General features: G+C 31.9%; 2 protein-coding genes across 2 annotated transcripts; both read right to left on the reverse strand.

Annotated features, from left to right (window-relative positions):
- Nucleotides 1-1,287: 1,287 nt before the first annotated feature.
- Nucleotides 1,288-2,061, reverse strand: LOC132933231 (uncharacterized). The gene has a single exon (XM_060999544.1). The coding sequence runs from the start codon at nucleotides 1,963-1,965 to the stop codon at nucleotides 1,288-1,290; it is 678 nt and encodes a 225-aa protein (XP_060855527.1). The 5' UTR covers nucleotides 1,966-2,061.
- A 5,819-nt stretch (nucleotides 2,062-7,880) lies between these two features.
- LOC132936895 (uncharacterized) lies at nucleotides 7,881-8,899 on the reverse strand. Its single transcript, XM_061003698.1, has 4 exons — nucleotides 8,822-8,899; nucleotides 8,472-8,591; nucleotides 8,174-8,376; nucleotides 7,881-8,062 (listed from the first exon to the last, which is right to left on the reverse strand). Exons 1-4 carry the CDS (start codon nucleotides 8,858-8,860, stop codon nucleotides 7,906-7,908), a joined length of 519 nt encoding a protein of 172 aa, XP_060859681.1. The 5' UTR covers nucleotides 8,861-8,899; the 3' UTR covers nucleotides 7,881-7,905.
- Between the last annotated feature and the right edge of the window lie 3,543 nt (nucleotides 8,900-12,442).

Here is a 12,442-nt window from a genome sequence, read left to right on the forward strand (position 1 = left end):
ACTCAAACTTCCTCCATAAGTTCAAGCACTTTCCTATGATTACAAATTTTACATATATCAATTATTACATTACATTCAATTATTACATGTTTACATTTTATGTTTTACATTAAATACATCATTATAATTATATGGTACATTTCACCATATTAATTATTATTGACAGAATACAGATTATGATTCACAATATTACAGTATATATTTTGCTTATTATCTAGGTTAGTATCTTATGTGATTAACAATATATTATTTTTTTGTGTTTTTGTTTACATCAATAATCTTATCTTAGTGTTAATATAATATGTGTAATAATATTTTAATATAACATGAATTCTTAAAATCTATTACAATATATTTTTTTTTTCGTGCAATATATATATATATATATGATAAAATAGTGGTGTTTACTATATTTTATTTCCATTACCAGGTTAATTATGTTTTAAATAAGTTAGATTAATATATTTCTTATTCCATCACCATGTTAATTACGCCAATATATGCTAATATGTTCCTAACTTTCTTTTTTTTTTTTTCATTCTACGTTTACGTTTGCTTCCATATATATATTTTCCATTAATCACTATATCATTATATTTTATGCCTAGTTAATATTACTATCCCTATACTGTAATTAGATTGTATCTTTTTACTACAGGTCCAGACCAACAATAAACTATTGTATTCAAGTTTTATTACATGATCAAGACTAGTATTAAATCGATTCTATTCTATTCTATTTTCGTAATGATCTCATCTTGCTAATTGAACCCGTGTCGCTAGAGTGTGCTGCAAATCAAAGCATCATCCCACGACACTGGCGAAACTAATAAGATTTTGTAATTTCTTATTGTGATTTATTATGGCCATTTGGTCCCTTGGTGATCCCGTCAAAAAATCTGCTATTCACACGATTTTCCCAACCAATCACCAAACGATCAAATTCCAACATTTTCCCTTAAGTGGTCAAACCGTTCGGTGCATAATAGTGCACCATTTGTCAGTCTCCAATAAAATAGACAAAATATGCCCCTATTATTTACCACCCGATTCCTAATGTTATTTCTTTCTCTTTTGTTTTTCTGAAATTAATGCAATTAAAATTACTATTTGTGGTATTCTGTTAGTTAGTTATTAATATCTAGCGTTACTTTTTTTTTTTTTTTTTTTCTTTATATATTTACTTTAGTGTGTTAATTAAGCTACTTTGTTATTTGCTATAATAAAATTTATAAATTCGCAAAAAAATTATATTTTTACAACGTGGTGCTAGGTGCGTGGTATTGTCTATATAGGTTGGAATTGTTTCACCAAATTTTGGTACCCATATTCCTTAACCATTCTATTAAATATGCATTTTGTAAATCTCACATCAGTCTTTGGGTCGTGAGCGTATGTTATTTTATGTTTTTGTGTACATACGCCGCTATGCGCTTCCGTTAAATTCAATAGCCTACCCCTTTTCTGGATTCTACCTACATTAAATTCGAAAATTCTTTCAGTTATTTTTCCCCTCAATTTTTCTAATATCATGTAGAAGTCCCCATCGAAATTCAAATCATAGCATCTGATATTTAGAACTTCTATGTGTCCTAACCCTAGTCTACTTAAAATATTCCTATCGTATGATCCCCCAAACAATACCACTACATTTATCTTATCTCCACGCAAAATATAATTTTTTATGAATTCTGGTGTTAGGTTATTTAATTTCGAATTCAGACTTTTGTTAAGTTGCGCTAAACAGGTCGTCTCCACTTCCTTTTTGTTGTGAAAAATCCGCCTTATCGATTTCTCTGCCAACTGTGTTTCACGAACAGTCATAACTCTCATCTGTTCGTGGAGTGGCAGGAGAAGCGGTTTCCCCTCGAGCTTACGAATTTTACATTTGTTTAGGCTGTTTGAGATTGCTCCTGATATTAGTACAATGTCTGTTCTCCTCATATTGGTAAATTCGAAATCCATGACAACGAACTTGACTTCCCTTCTAATTCAAAGTCGATAATATATTTAATGTCATTATTAACTTACAATTAATGTGTTTTATTCTAATTTACTATTTCTAACTACCTGTGTAATTATTTTCTATAAAGTTTCTAATACTTTCTACATATATATTCTAATCATATAACAACCTAACCTAACCTAATCATATATATTCTATTAAAATATTATTTCTTAGGTTATTTTATTTGAGATGGTACATCCTCCCCTCCGAGTGTATTTTGCTCGTCTACCTTATTAAACTTTCGTTCAACTTTGATATCATCCGTACAGAGTTTACTTCTACCTAATCGTACCATTTCATATTGCGGACGTCGCAACGAAGTAAGCCTACATTTATACGTTATGTATATAAAAATGATTAACATGACCGAGAATACTATCAAGCCCAATGTTAAATAAAATAAATAGTTACGCGTATCGCTTGCTTCTAACTGTCCTGATTGTGTTAATATTTCACTGTCGATTTGTTGTTGTACCTTATCTAACGATTGTGCTATTTCGTGTATTTTTTCGAGTTTATGTGAATCTTGGTTAACCATTATCTTAGGTAGGTTCATACTCTTTATTCTATCGGATACTTTAAATGATATTTTTCCCTGTCCTACTTCGGGTATAAAGTTAACATAGTGTTTTGATTTTATTTCTTGTGTCGGATTTAAAATGATATCGTTTCCGTACGCTCTGCATTTTGAGCTTAACCAAATTAATCCCTGCTTCCGTATTTTTGTAATATATGGTTCCGAGTTTTCCCTACACGCAATAGTCAATGTTTCACCCCTTGTTGTGTATATCCAGGTGTTTGCATGTTTTAATTTATAAAATATGTCTTTCGATAATACTAGGACTCCCGTCTCGCATGTTTCTGGCAAGACATCCGGATTTTTGAATAAGGCTATCTCACATGGATTTTTGTTGTTCGAGTGAACGACTGGTGAAAACTCTGGACATATTGTGAATATTTCTGTTTCCGTACAATGTAAAAGCTGAGTTTCTGTGAACGTGGTATATTGTTCCCTATTCTTTGTAATCGCTACATATTGGAATTCCGGTTTTAAAACAATACTATGATTTTTATTCTTTATTCCGTTTATCATTGTTTCGACCGGCTGTGGTATTGGAAGTATTCTGAACAACGTGAGCTCCAATTCGGTAACCAGCGGAAGTTTTATTACGAATACTATTTGACTATCCTTATAGAACACTGCCATTTTTGTAATTTTACTTAATTCGTAGATTTCATTCGGATTTGTGCCCATAGGCAAATTTAAATTAATAGGTAAAGTTAACTTAATTTGCGTTAAATGATCTGCCATTTCTCGTGGTGTCATTAAGCTTGGGTGTATTACCCCTGTCCTAGCCGCAGTTATAATAGCACCTATCGATTGCGTTTCCATTGAATATTGCGATAACAGTGCTGTGAATATACCATGTATTTTATTTGATAAAACTAATGCTTCTAACGTGTTTGTTTTGTTAATTACTTCGTTTATTATATCTTTTTTATTAACTAATTCATTGTATAATTTATTTATTTCATCCGATGTGGTACTAATCTCTTTACAGTAGATTTAACTACCGTAGTTTGGTCTTTAAGTATGTGTAACATGCGTTCGTTAGTTCGTTCTATTTTACCTATTTCCTCTACCGATTCTTTTGCACATTCTTCATCACATACCCCGAATAATGTTTTCATGGCCGAACCTACGAAATTTATTAGACCCCGCCTTTTCCTACTTGTGTACGTGGTTGTTTCCGATTGTTCGGTGTACCTACCTCGTACATTTTTTCTCGTTGTAAGGAAATTTCTTGAAACATTACTTTATTGTCTAGCCTAGAACACATTTCAAGTGTTGTTGCGCTGTTTTTACAAAGATTAGTTATTATACTTATTTCCAATTGTAATTTGTCATGCCTAAGGTCATAATTTTTTAATGGTAAATACGTGATCAGTTGCCAGGTCGCTCCTGTCAACCGAACTGTACCGTAATTTTCATAATACATCAGTGTTTGATTTCTAAATTCTTCCACCCTATATGGAATTTGACCATGTCCTGCCATAATCAGAGATAACCTAAAACAATATATATATACACATTAGCTTCAAACTTGTTTTATCTTGTTGAAATAACTCTAATATATTTATTATTTTCGCATCATCTCATCGGCCCGGACAAAATACGCGTACTTATCGCGTTTGAAATTGAACTAATTAATTTATAACCTGTTGCCAGTGAGTTCCGGTGGTTGCTTGTTCGTTCAGAATATGGTGGCAACTCCCACCGTTCCTATACCGCCAACCGTCAAAATTAATTAGCTCCATCCCATTCTTTTTTTTATATTTTTTTTTTTTAAATTTTTTTCATTACTGACTATCATTATTATTCCTAACTATGTACCTATCTTCTACTTCATTAAAAATACTTTCTATAGCTACATTACTAACATTAAGTAAATTCGTAACATTGTTTTCATAATCACTACTATTTATATTCCTATAAATGTCAATATTACTGTCGCTATCGCTAAATCCGCCTAACTCGTCCATATTACTAATTGTATTATTCGGTGTTATATTTCCTAAACTATCATTATCACTATCACTATCCGACCACCACAGTCCAGCTGCTTCAGTCATATTAATATTTCTAATGACAGGCTCCCGTGTCCTATTGTTAGCCATTTCCCTACTAATACTACTATTAATGCTTAATATATTGTTATTACTAACATTATTTTCAATATTGTCGCTATTTTTTAGTCTATACAACCTATAATTATTAATATTCAAATACTGTGCCCATGTTGCCTTGTTTATTCCCTTATTCAATTCCCAAAATTCATTGATGACCCTTCTTGCCAGTGCTATATTGTCATTTAATTGTTGTTCATCTTCGTTGCCCGTGGTTACAGGTGGTTCCGTGCGGTTATATATTATGCTCGCTACGCCTATTGGTTTAGCTCCGCCTCGGTTGGTCATTCGATTGATGTTCAGGTGGTAACAAAATGGTATTGTTGATACGTTACACGCGTGTGGGTTCCGGAACCAATCCCATAACGTTTGACATAATTCTACGATTTCCGCTTCCGGAAACCTGCCAGGAGGGATGTTATTCCTATTCCCGTAGTAATTGTCAATTAACGTCCTAAGATTATGTGTAGTCTGTCTCATAGGCTCCTCCCCCGCATATCGGTATATCTCCATTTCACCCACGTACATATCATTTTTTTTTAATACTATTACCACCAGGCGACCTCCCGCCTGAACGCTCAAAATCATTTCGAATTCCGGTTCTTCATTTGCACTGTTACTGAGTTGCACTAGTAGTTTAGTCCCATCTGAATCAATGATCACCAGTGCTGTTATCTCCTCTTCCCTACAAGTTTTTTTTTTTTTTTATTATTTTTTTTTCACTATTTAATGTTAATCTAACTACTATTGTGTTTACTATTTCTACTTCCATATTGAAAATAATTTCTATCTACGTAATTTTCTAAAAATGAAGCTTGTGTCGTGCCGGCATGTACTAATTTACTAGGAATCCGTTACCATGTATACTTATCCTACTATAATTCTTTTTTTTTCATACATTAATTATACATGTTCCAATATTAATTCTGGTTCCGGTATATACTCCAGGTGTTCGATTAATTCCCGACAATATCTATTTCTGATTCTACTTCTTGACATGTCGTAAAGATATGTTGCGATGCTTTGTTCCATTCTTCTTATTTCGTCCTCTGAGAAAGGTTTAGCCAATTGGCTGTTGGCTATCTGTATATGTTTCGTAAAACATGGTGGCATATTAGTAGTATACATTTGTATGTTCACAGTCTACTTTTTGTGTCACCACGGTAATTTCACACCGTTCAAGGGAGGATGTCCCCCTTGGACACAATAATTTTACCGTGTAAAAATTATGAAGAATTTGTACACTTTTTACACGGTAATTTCACACCGTTCAAGGGAGGATGTCCCCCTTGGACACAATAATTTTACCGTGTAAAAATTATGAAGAGTTTGCACACTCAAAGTCAGTTTTGTCCAAATATTTACAGTGTACATGCTAAATGGTTTTTTTCTCAACAAACCTTATTACTAAAATGGAATAATTATTTAAAATACAGAACACAAGCCTTATTATAAAACTGAAATTATAATTACTAAATATTACTATATATTCACATTTTTTTTTCATTTAGGTTGGTTTCACTGTAATTTATCTAATTAATGAATGTCTATATTTTTTTTTAATTTATATACTTTTGAGTTATAAGCTAATCGTTTTTTATATTCAGTCGTCAATGATCCGCCGTTTACTCAAGTTGTGTCTCATTTTACTTTATTTTCTTAAAATTTCATTAAATTGTTTTACAATTTATAAATTTTTTTCAAAAATGAACTTTCAAAAATGTTCAAATGATTTTCAATCATTAGTTTATCGTATACGAAATAATCCGGCTGCAGTTCATCCAGAATTTTCTTCGTTTTCATCAAGATTTAAAACATTCAAATTATTCCCAAAAAATACTTTTCAAAATAAATATACATTGTCTGAATGTGGCTTAAAATATTCAGGAGTGGATGATGTTGTAGAATGCTTTTGTTGCGGACTTATTCTTCATAACTGGGAAAGGCTGGACGATCCATGGATTGAACATTGCAGATTCAGCCCAAGGTGTTTATATGTGTTATTAATGAAAGGTAATCAATATGTTCAAAACATATTAAGTAAATATTGTAAAACCGAACATATTTGTAATTGTGAAACTGGGTCATACGATACCGTTTGTTAATCATGTTTTTTTATTATATTATGTTATAGTAAATGAAAATAAATGTTGATTTTTTAAAACAACTTATATGTGTTAATATTTGATTTAATATCTCGTGAACGTATAGCCTAGTGGGTTAGCGCGTGTAGCAATAATTTAAATGTTTTCAGGTAACAGGTAAGTATATGTAATTCTCCCCTCTACTACATGCAGTAGCCGACTATGCTATACGTTCACATTTTTTGCATTTTTTTTTTTTTATCTATCAAGTTTAGTATATAATACGCTTGCAAAGTAAAAACGCTTTCAGTTCAAAGTATATCCCTCATCGGTTATATTACATCAAATTTTTAAAAAAAATAATTACGTTTATAGTTTAAAGGTTTTTTAATTATTAAAAAGAAAAGAACTTTAATTTGTTATGGGTCTACCGGTAATAGTGTCAAAATCGGTATTTGACATACGTCCATTTGGTAAGAAGAGTGTTACGGTTGGACTATTAATCAGCAAACAAATTTCAATTATTGTGTTATTAGAGTGTAAGTTAACGAAAAAAATTATTACATTAAATTTAGAGCAATGGTGTACGCTCATGTCTGAATCTAATTACATTTCAATTACTAACAACTTACATACCAGGTGTAGACGTGTAAAAATTACTGAGAACTTTACATATTCAATTAATGTGAAGCAGAGTTCAATAACTTTGCGTATAAATGATGATTATATTACACTCTCGCATATAGATTTCTGCAGACTAAAACAACTTCAACATTGTGTCGACCTTTATATCGCAGAAAAACAGAAACGTCTACCGAGTTTTCAAACAACATTCGATGCAGCTTACGAACTGATTAAAAACGATGTCCGTGGTTTGCCCATCAGTTGCCAGAGAAACGAATTCACAAACCAGTATATACAGAACTATGATTTTAGTTATTATTCTCATCTACAAAACGATGACACTTCATTTTTGTATGAGATTTTACAATTTCATTTTAATGTAATGTCTGACATGATTTTACAGGACTTAATAGTATGATATAATACAAATTCATTTATATTTATGTATTGTTTTTTTTATTAAATAAATAAAAATATTTTTATACTACATTTTTTTTTTTTTCATGCGGCTAATTTATTTCTTATTGTACGACGTTCCGGGTCTTTCAAAATTACATCAAATATAACCTGCATGGTCTCGTTTAAACTTGTATTGAGAGTCTGATCTTTTGACTTGTCCGATGTCGTCACCTTGACAGATGCCTCAGAGTGTCGCCACCTGCAACATAAATTAATTATTCAATCAGTTTGGCAGTGAATAAAAACTAATGATTTTTTTCATTTAGCAATAGTTTTTTAATTAAAAAATAAACCAAAGTCTAGTCTTTACCTTTCCTTTGTTGGGACGTTGTGTATATTCGCACACTTGTAATGTGTTATCGTCCAATAATCCGTCGGCTTTTCGTCTGGATTAAATTGGCTTTTGATGGTAGCCAAACCATCTCCCTGACGAAAAGTGACAGAATTAAAAATCTCTTCATCAAATTCTTCCGCCCGCAATTTCTCTTCGAGAATTTCTCTGTATGATGAACTCTAAAAAAAAAAACAAATAAATAAATTCATGCCATAATTCATAACCTTAGAATATTAGATAAAGTATTAATATGATAAATTATTATTTATCTTACTGTTTTCATCTGTTTTTTTTTGTTTTTTTTGTCTACTGTTTTTTCAGCCCCTCTTTTTAACGATGTTTTGACCTGCTTTGAAGTAGAAGGCTTTTTTGTGTCCAGGGACTCAAATTCGTTCTATAAAACATAAACTAAGGTGAATAACTATAAATGTATGAGTGGCTTACAGCCGATCTCTAAAACAATATTGAGCAACGTTACAGTCACACTCTAATTATTATTTAATTTTAATATTATGTTTAAAATAAAGTTATAATCAACCACGAATTTATTATAACCATAGCGTTGAGTAGTTTTACGACTGACCTCCAATTTGCTTTAGTTATTAAAGTGATTCAATTACTAACCTCTGATCCGGAATCGATGATCGAAGTTCTGTAAGACATCTTGAAGCTGAATTGTTATTGATGATGAAGAAGTTCTAGTTGCTGAATGTTGACTGTAATATTGCTGTTAATACGCTAGCCTTATATACTGTAATGTTTCCACTACCATAGATACTTTGAAATGTGGAATATTCATAATATTAAAATTAAATAATAATTAGAGTGTGACTGTAACGTTGCTCAATATTGTTTTGTATTCCGCATAATATATATAGGTAATTAATTACACGTTCTTCTGGAATGCACACAACTGCTTTCGCATTATTATCCATATAATAACTGTCCTTCGTTGTTTCGTAATTTATATTTTCACTTTCTGTGGTCCTCCAGTGTTGCATTGATGTTTCGTCCGTAATATTATTTAATTCGTCATTCGATATTGTACGTCCGGCTCTTGCTGCCCGTGTAGTGTGACCTACTGTGCTAGTTACGCTCTTATAATCATTGTTTACTTCCGTGGCGTTGAACTCGATTGACCCAGTTGTGGTGGTTGTTATGTTTATTTGCATTACACTGTTTTTGTCTACATTTTCCATATCTCTTATCCTAATAAAATTTACAAAATAGTGTGATTCCATTTTGAATTGTTCATAATATGTTCCATTTTTATTTTTTAATTGTACCACACATGATTTTTCCATGAGGTACTCATTTTCAAAAGGATATGGTTGAGGCACACTCCCGTGATCTGGCGTGCTACATATAATTTGTAACGATTCCATATTACATTCATTGTATTGAAATTGTGGCATGATTATTGTGTCAGATTGATAGTAGTCTATTCCTACCAGATTTCTTCTATAATTTTCTTCGTTTTTATAATAGATCTTGATTTCTGACCCCTTGCCGGAATTTGCATTTTCCTGGCTTTTTACTGTTCCAATTGCTATCGTTATTAATGAAATCCACCTATAATATCCATATATTTTATTCTTCATATTAAAATGCTATCGTGAGCACATCCCACGCCGACTTATCGTTTAATGTATACCTAATTTGTGTACTATAAATATTCCGTATCCTATGCTATTTCTATACTATATATTATGTATATATTTTACTATGTTGTATGACTACATTTTATCCTATCCTATTATTACTTAATTATTTATAATTAAAATTTTGTTATGTGTTTATTCGACTTCTTCGTTATTCACATTATTGTCTTTGTAATATAGTTTCACATCGTTTTTGTGTACTGTCACTTTCTTGCGATTTCGCGATATAACTACATTTTCTGAATCTAATACGTCCAGTACTTCGTATGGTCCCTTCCAAAGTGGACTTAACTTATTTTTCTGAGTATGATCTTTAAGTAAAACCATATCATTGATTTTTAATTCTTCCGTATTTGTTTTCCTATCATAATATCGTTTATTTACTTCTTTATTCTTTATTAATCTGTTCCGTGTAATTTGATGAGCTTCCTGGAACTTTTGTTTAAGATCGTATACGTAATCGTCATAATTGTACCTAGGTTCCGGGTTTGGTTTCAGTTTAACTGGTATGTTAATATTCTTGCCATATAATAACGCGTATGGTTGGTACCTTGTGGACGTATGTTCCGTAGAATTGTATACAAACATTGCGTAAGGTAAAAGCTCATCCCAATTGTCTAAACTTTTACTTACATAGTGTCTTAAATACTCTGCCATCGTCTTATGGGAACGTTCCAACGCGCCGTTGCTAGCCGGGTGATAGCCAGAAGTCTTAATCTTATTTATTTTTAACAATCTACATACGTCTTTGAAACAATTTGACATAAATTCGGTGCCCTGGTCGCTTAAAATTTCATCCGGTATTCCATGTATACAGACAAAATTTATTACGAACGCTTTTGCCACCACGTTAGCGGTGTGACAAGGTATTGCTACCCCTAGGCTGAACTTTGTTAGTCGCATTGCATCGTGAGTATATAATTGTTACCTAACCCGGTTGTAACCAACGGTCCCACAATGTCTAAAAATACTTTTTCAAATGGTTTCGTACTAGTGGTAGTAATTACCATTGGATATTGAATATGTTTGTTAGTATTTTTATTCATCTGACATGCTGTACAATTCTTTATATATTCTTTTACGTCCTGCTTCAAATTCGGCCAGTTAAATTGTTTCTTTATTTTCTTCACGGTTTTGTTGATCCCTAGGTGTCCACCCAATACTGAATTATGTAATTGTTTGAAAATTACTAATTTTTCTTCCCCGCTAAACTCTAATTTGGTACAAATTATTATCTCTATGTTTGTATTACGAAAAATGTATCTTATCATTGATCTAACTTTTGCCCAATCTAGTCCGTCTTGTCGTCCTAATTGGTTCATTGCTAATTTGGTTAATTTATGTTTTTCGCAAAAATACTTAAGATTTAGTAAAGCAACGTGTAAATTTTGGTACGTGGCTAATTGTTTCTTTTTCGTTTTCGTTATTAAAAATATTATGTACCTATCTCCGCTTTTGAATTTTACGACGTCGCCTAAATCTTTATGAGATTTTAATTGCTTGTCTCTACCAAATCTCATTTTTAATTCGTAATTAATACCTGATCGAAAATTATAATATTTTTCGATTTCAGATACTATGTGGTACTCCGACGGACTATTTATTAGTTCGCCGTGTACTTCTTTAACGTCTTTATTAGATATTACTGTTGTTTCGAATTTTTGCATAAAATTATCATAACTTTCGTCCGTAATTTCCGTAACATTATACATACGCGATAACGCGTCGACATTGGTGTTTAACTTGCCCATTTTGTATACTATCTCATATTCGTACTCCTCCAATTGTAGTCTCCACCTTGCCAATCGGGATAATGGGTCTTTCAAATTAAATAGCCATGACAAAGGCCTATGGTCCGTAAGAATTGTAAATTTTCTACCATATAAATACGGTCGAAATGTTTTTACGCCGAATATAATCGCCAAACATTCTAGTTCCGTTGCCGAATAATTACATTCCGCCCTGTTTAAAGTTCTAGAACTGTAAGCTATTGGTAAATCCGATCCTATTTTACCTTGAGATAATATTGCACCTAGCGCCCTTCCGCTAGCGTCTGTCGTTAGTATAAATTGTTTTGTAAAATCCGGATATTGTAGAATTGGTTCTGAACATAATATTTCTTTTAATTTATCGAAAGCTTTTTGACAGTCTTCGTCCCAATTGAACTTTACGTCTTTTCTTAATAATTTCACTATTGGATTAGCAATAGCACTATAGTTTTCTATGAATTTTCTATAATACCCACAAAGTCCTAAAAAACTTTTTATTTGTTTAACGTTTTTAGGAACCGGAAAATCTTTTACAGATTTAACTTTCGCTTGGTCCGGTTTGATTCCTTCGTCACTAATTACATGACCTAAAAATAAACACTCCCGTTGTAAAAAACTACATTTTTCCGGTTCTATTTTTAGATTGTGTATACGTAATCTCTCGAATACGTTTATTAATTTTTCATTGTGGTCTTGTAAATTTTTAGCATACACTATTATGTCATCCAGGTATACTAAACACTTCATTCCTATTAACCCTGATAACACGTTTGTCATCATTTTTTGAAATGTCGCCGGAGCTGAACTTGGACCCA

The sequence above is a fragment of the Metopolophium dirhodum genome, chromosome 1, assembly GCF_019925205.1.
Source record: "Metopolophium dirhodum isolate CAU chromosome 1, ASM1992520v1, whole genome shotgun sequence".
In the NCBI taxonomy this organism is placed as follows: domain Eukaryota; kingdom Metazoa; phylum Arthropoda; class Insecta; order Hemiptera; family Aphididae; genus Metopolophium; species Metopolophium dirhodum.

Coding starts and splice junctions, on each gene's coding strand:
- LOC132933231 (XM_060999544.1), bottom strand. CDS start 1,965: ATGGATTTCGAATTTACCAATATGAGGAGAACAGACATTGTACTAATA.
- LOC132936895 (XM_061003698.1), bottom strand. CDS start 8,860: ATGTCTTACAGAACTTCGATCATCGATTCCGGATCAGAG. Junction 8,592..8,821: donor TCATCGATTCCGGATCAGAG/GTTAGTAATTGA, acceptor TATGTTTTATAG/AACGAATTTGAGTCCCTGGA. Junction 8,063..8,173: donor AACGTCCCAACAAAGGAAAG/GTAAAGACTAGA, acceptor TTTATGTTGCAG/GTGGCGACACTCTGAGGCAT.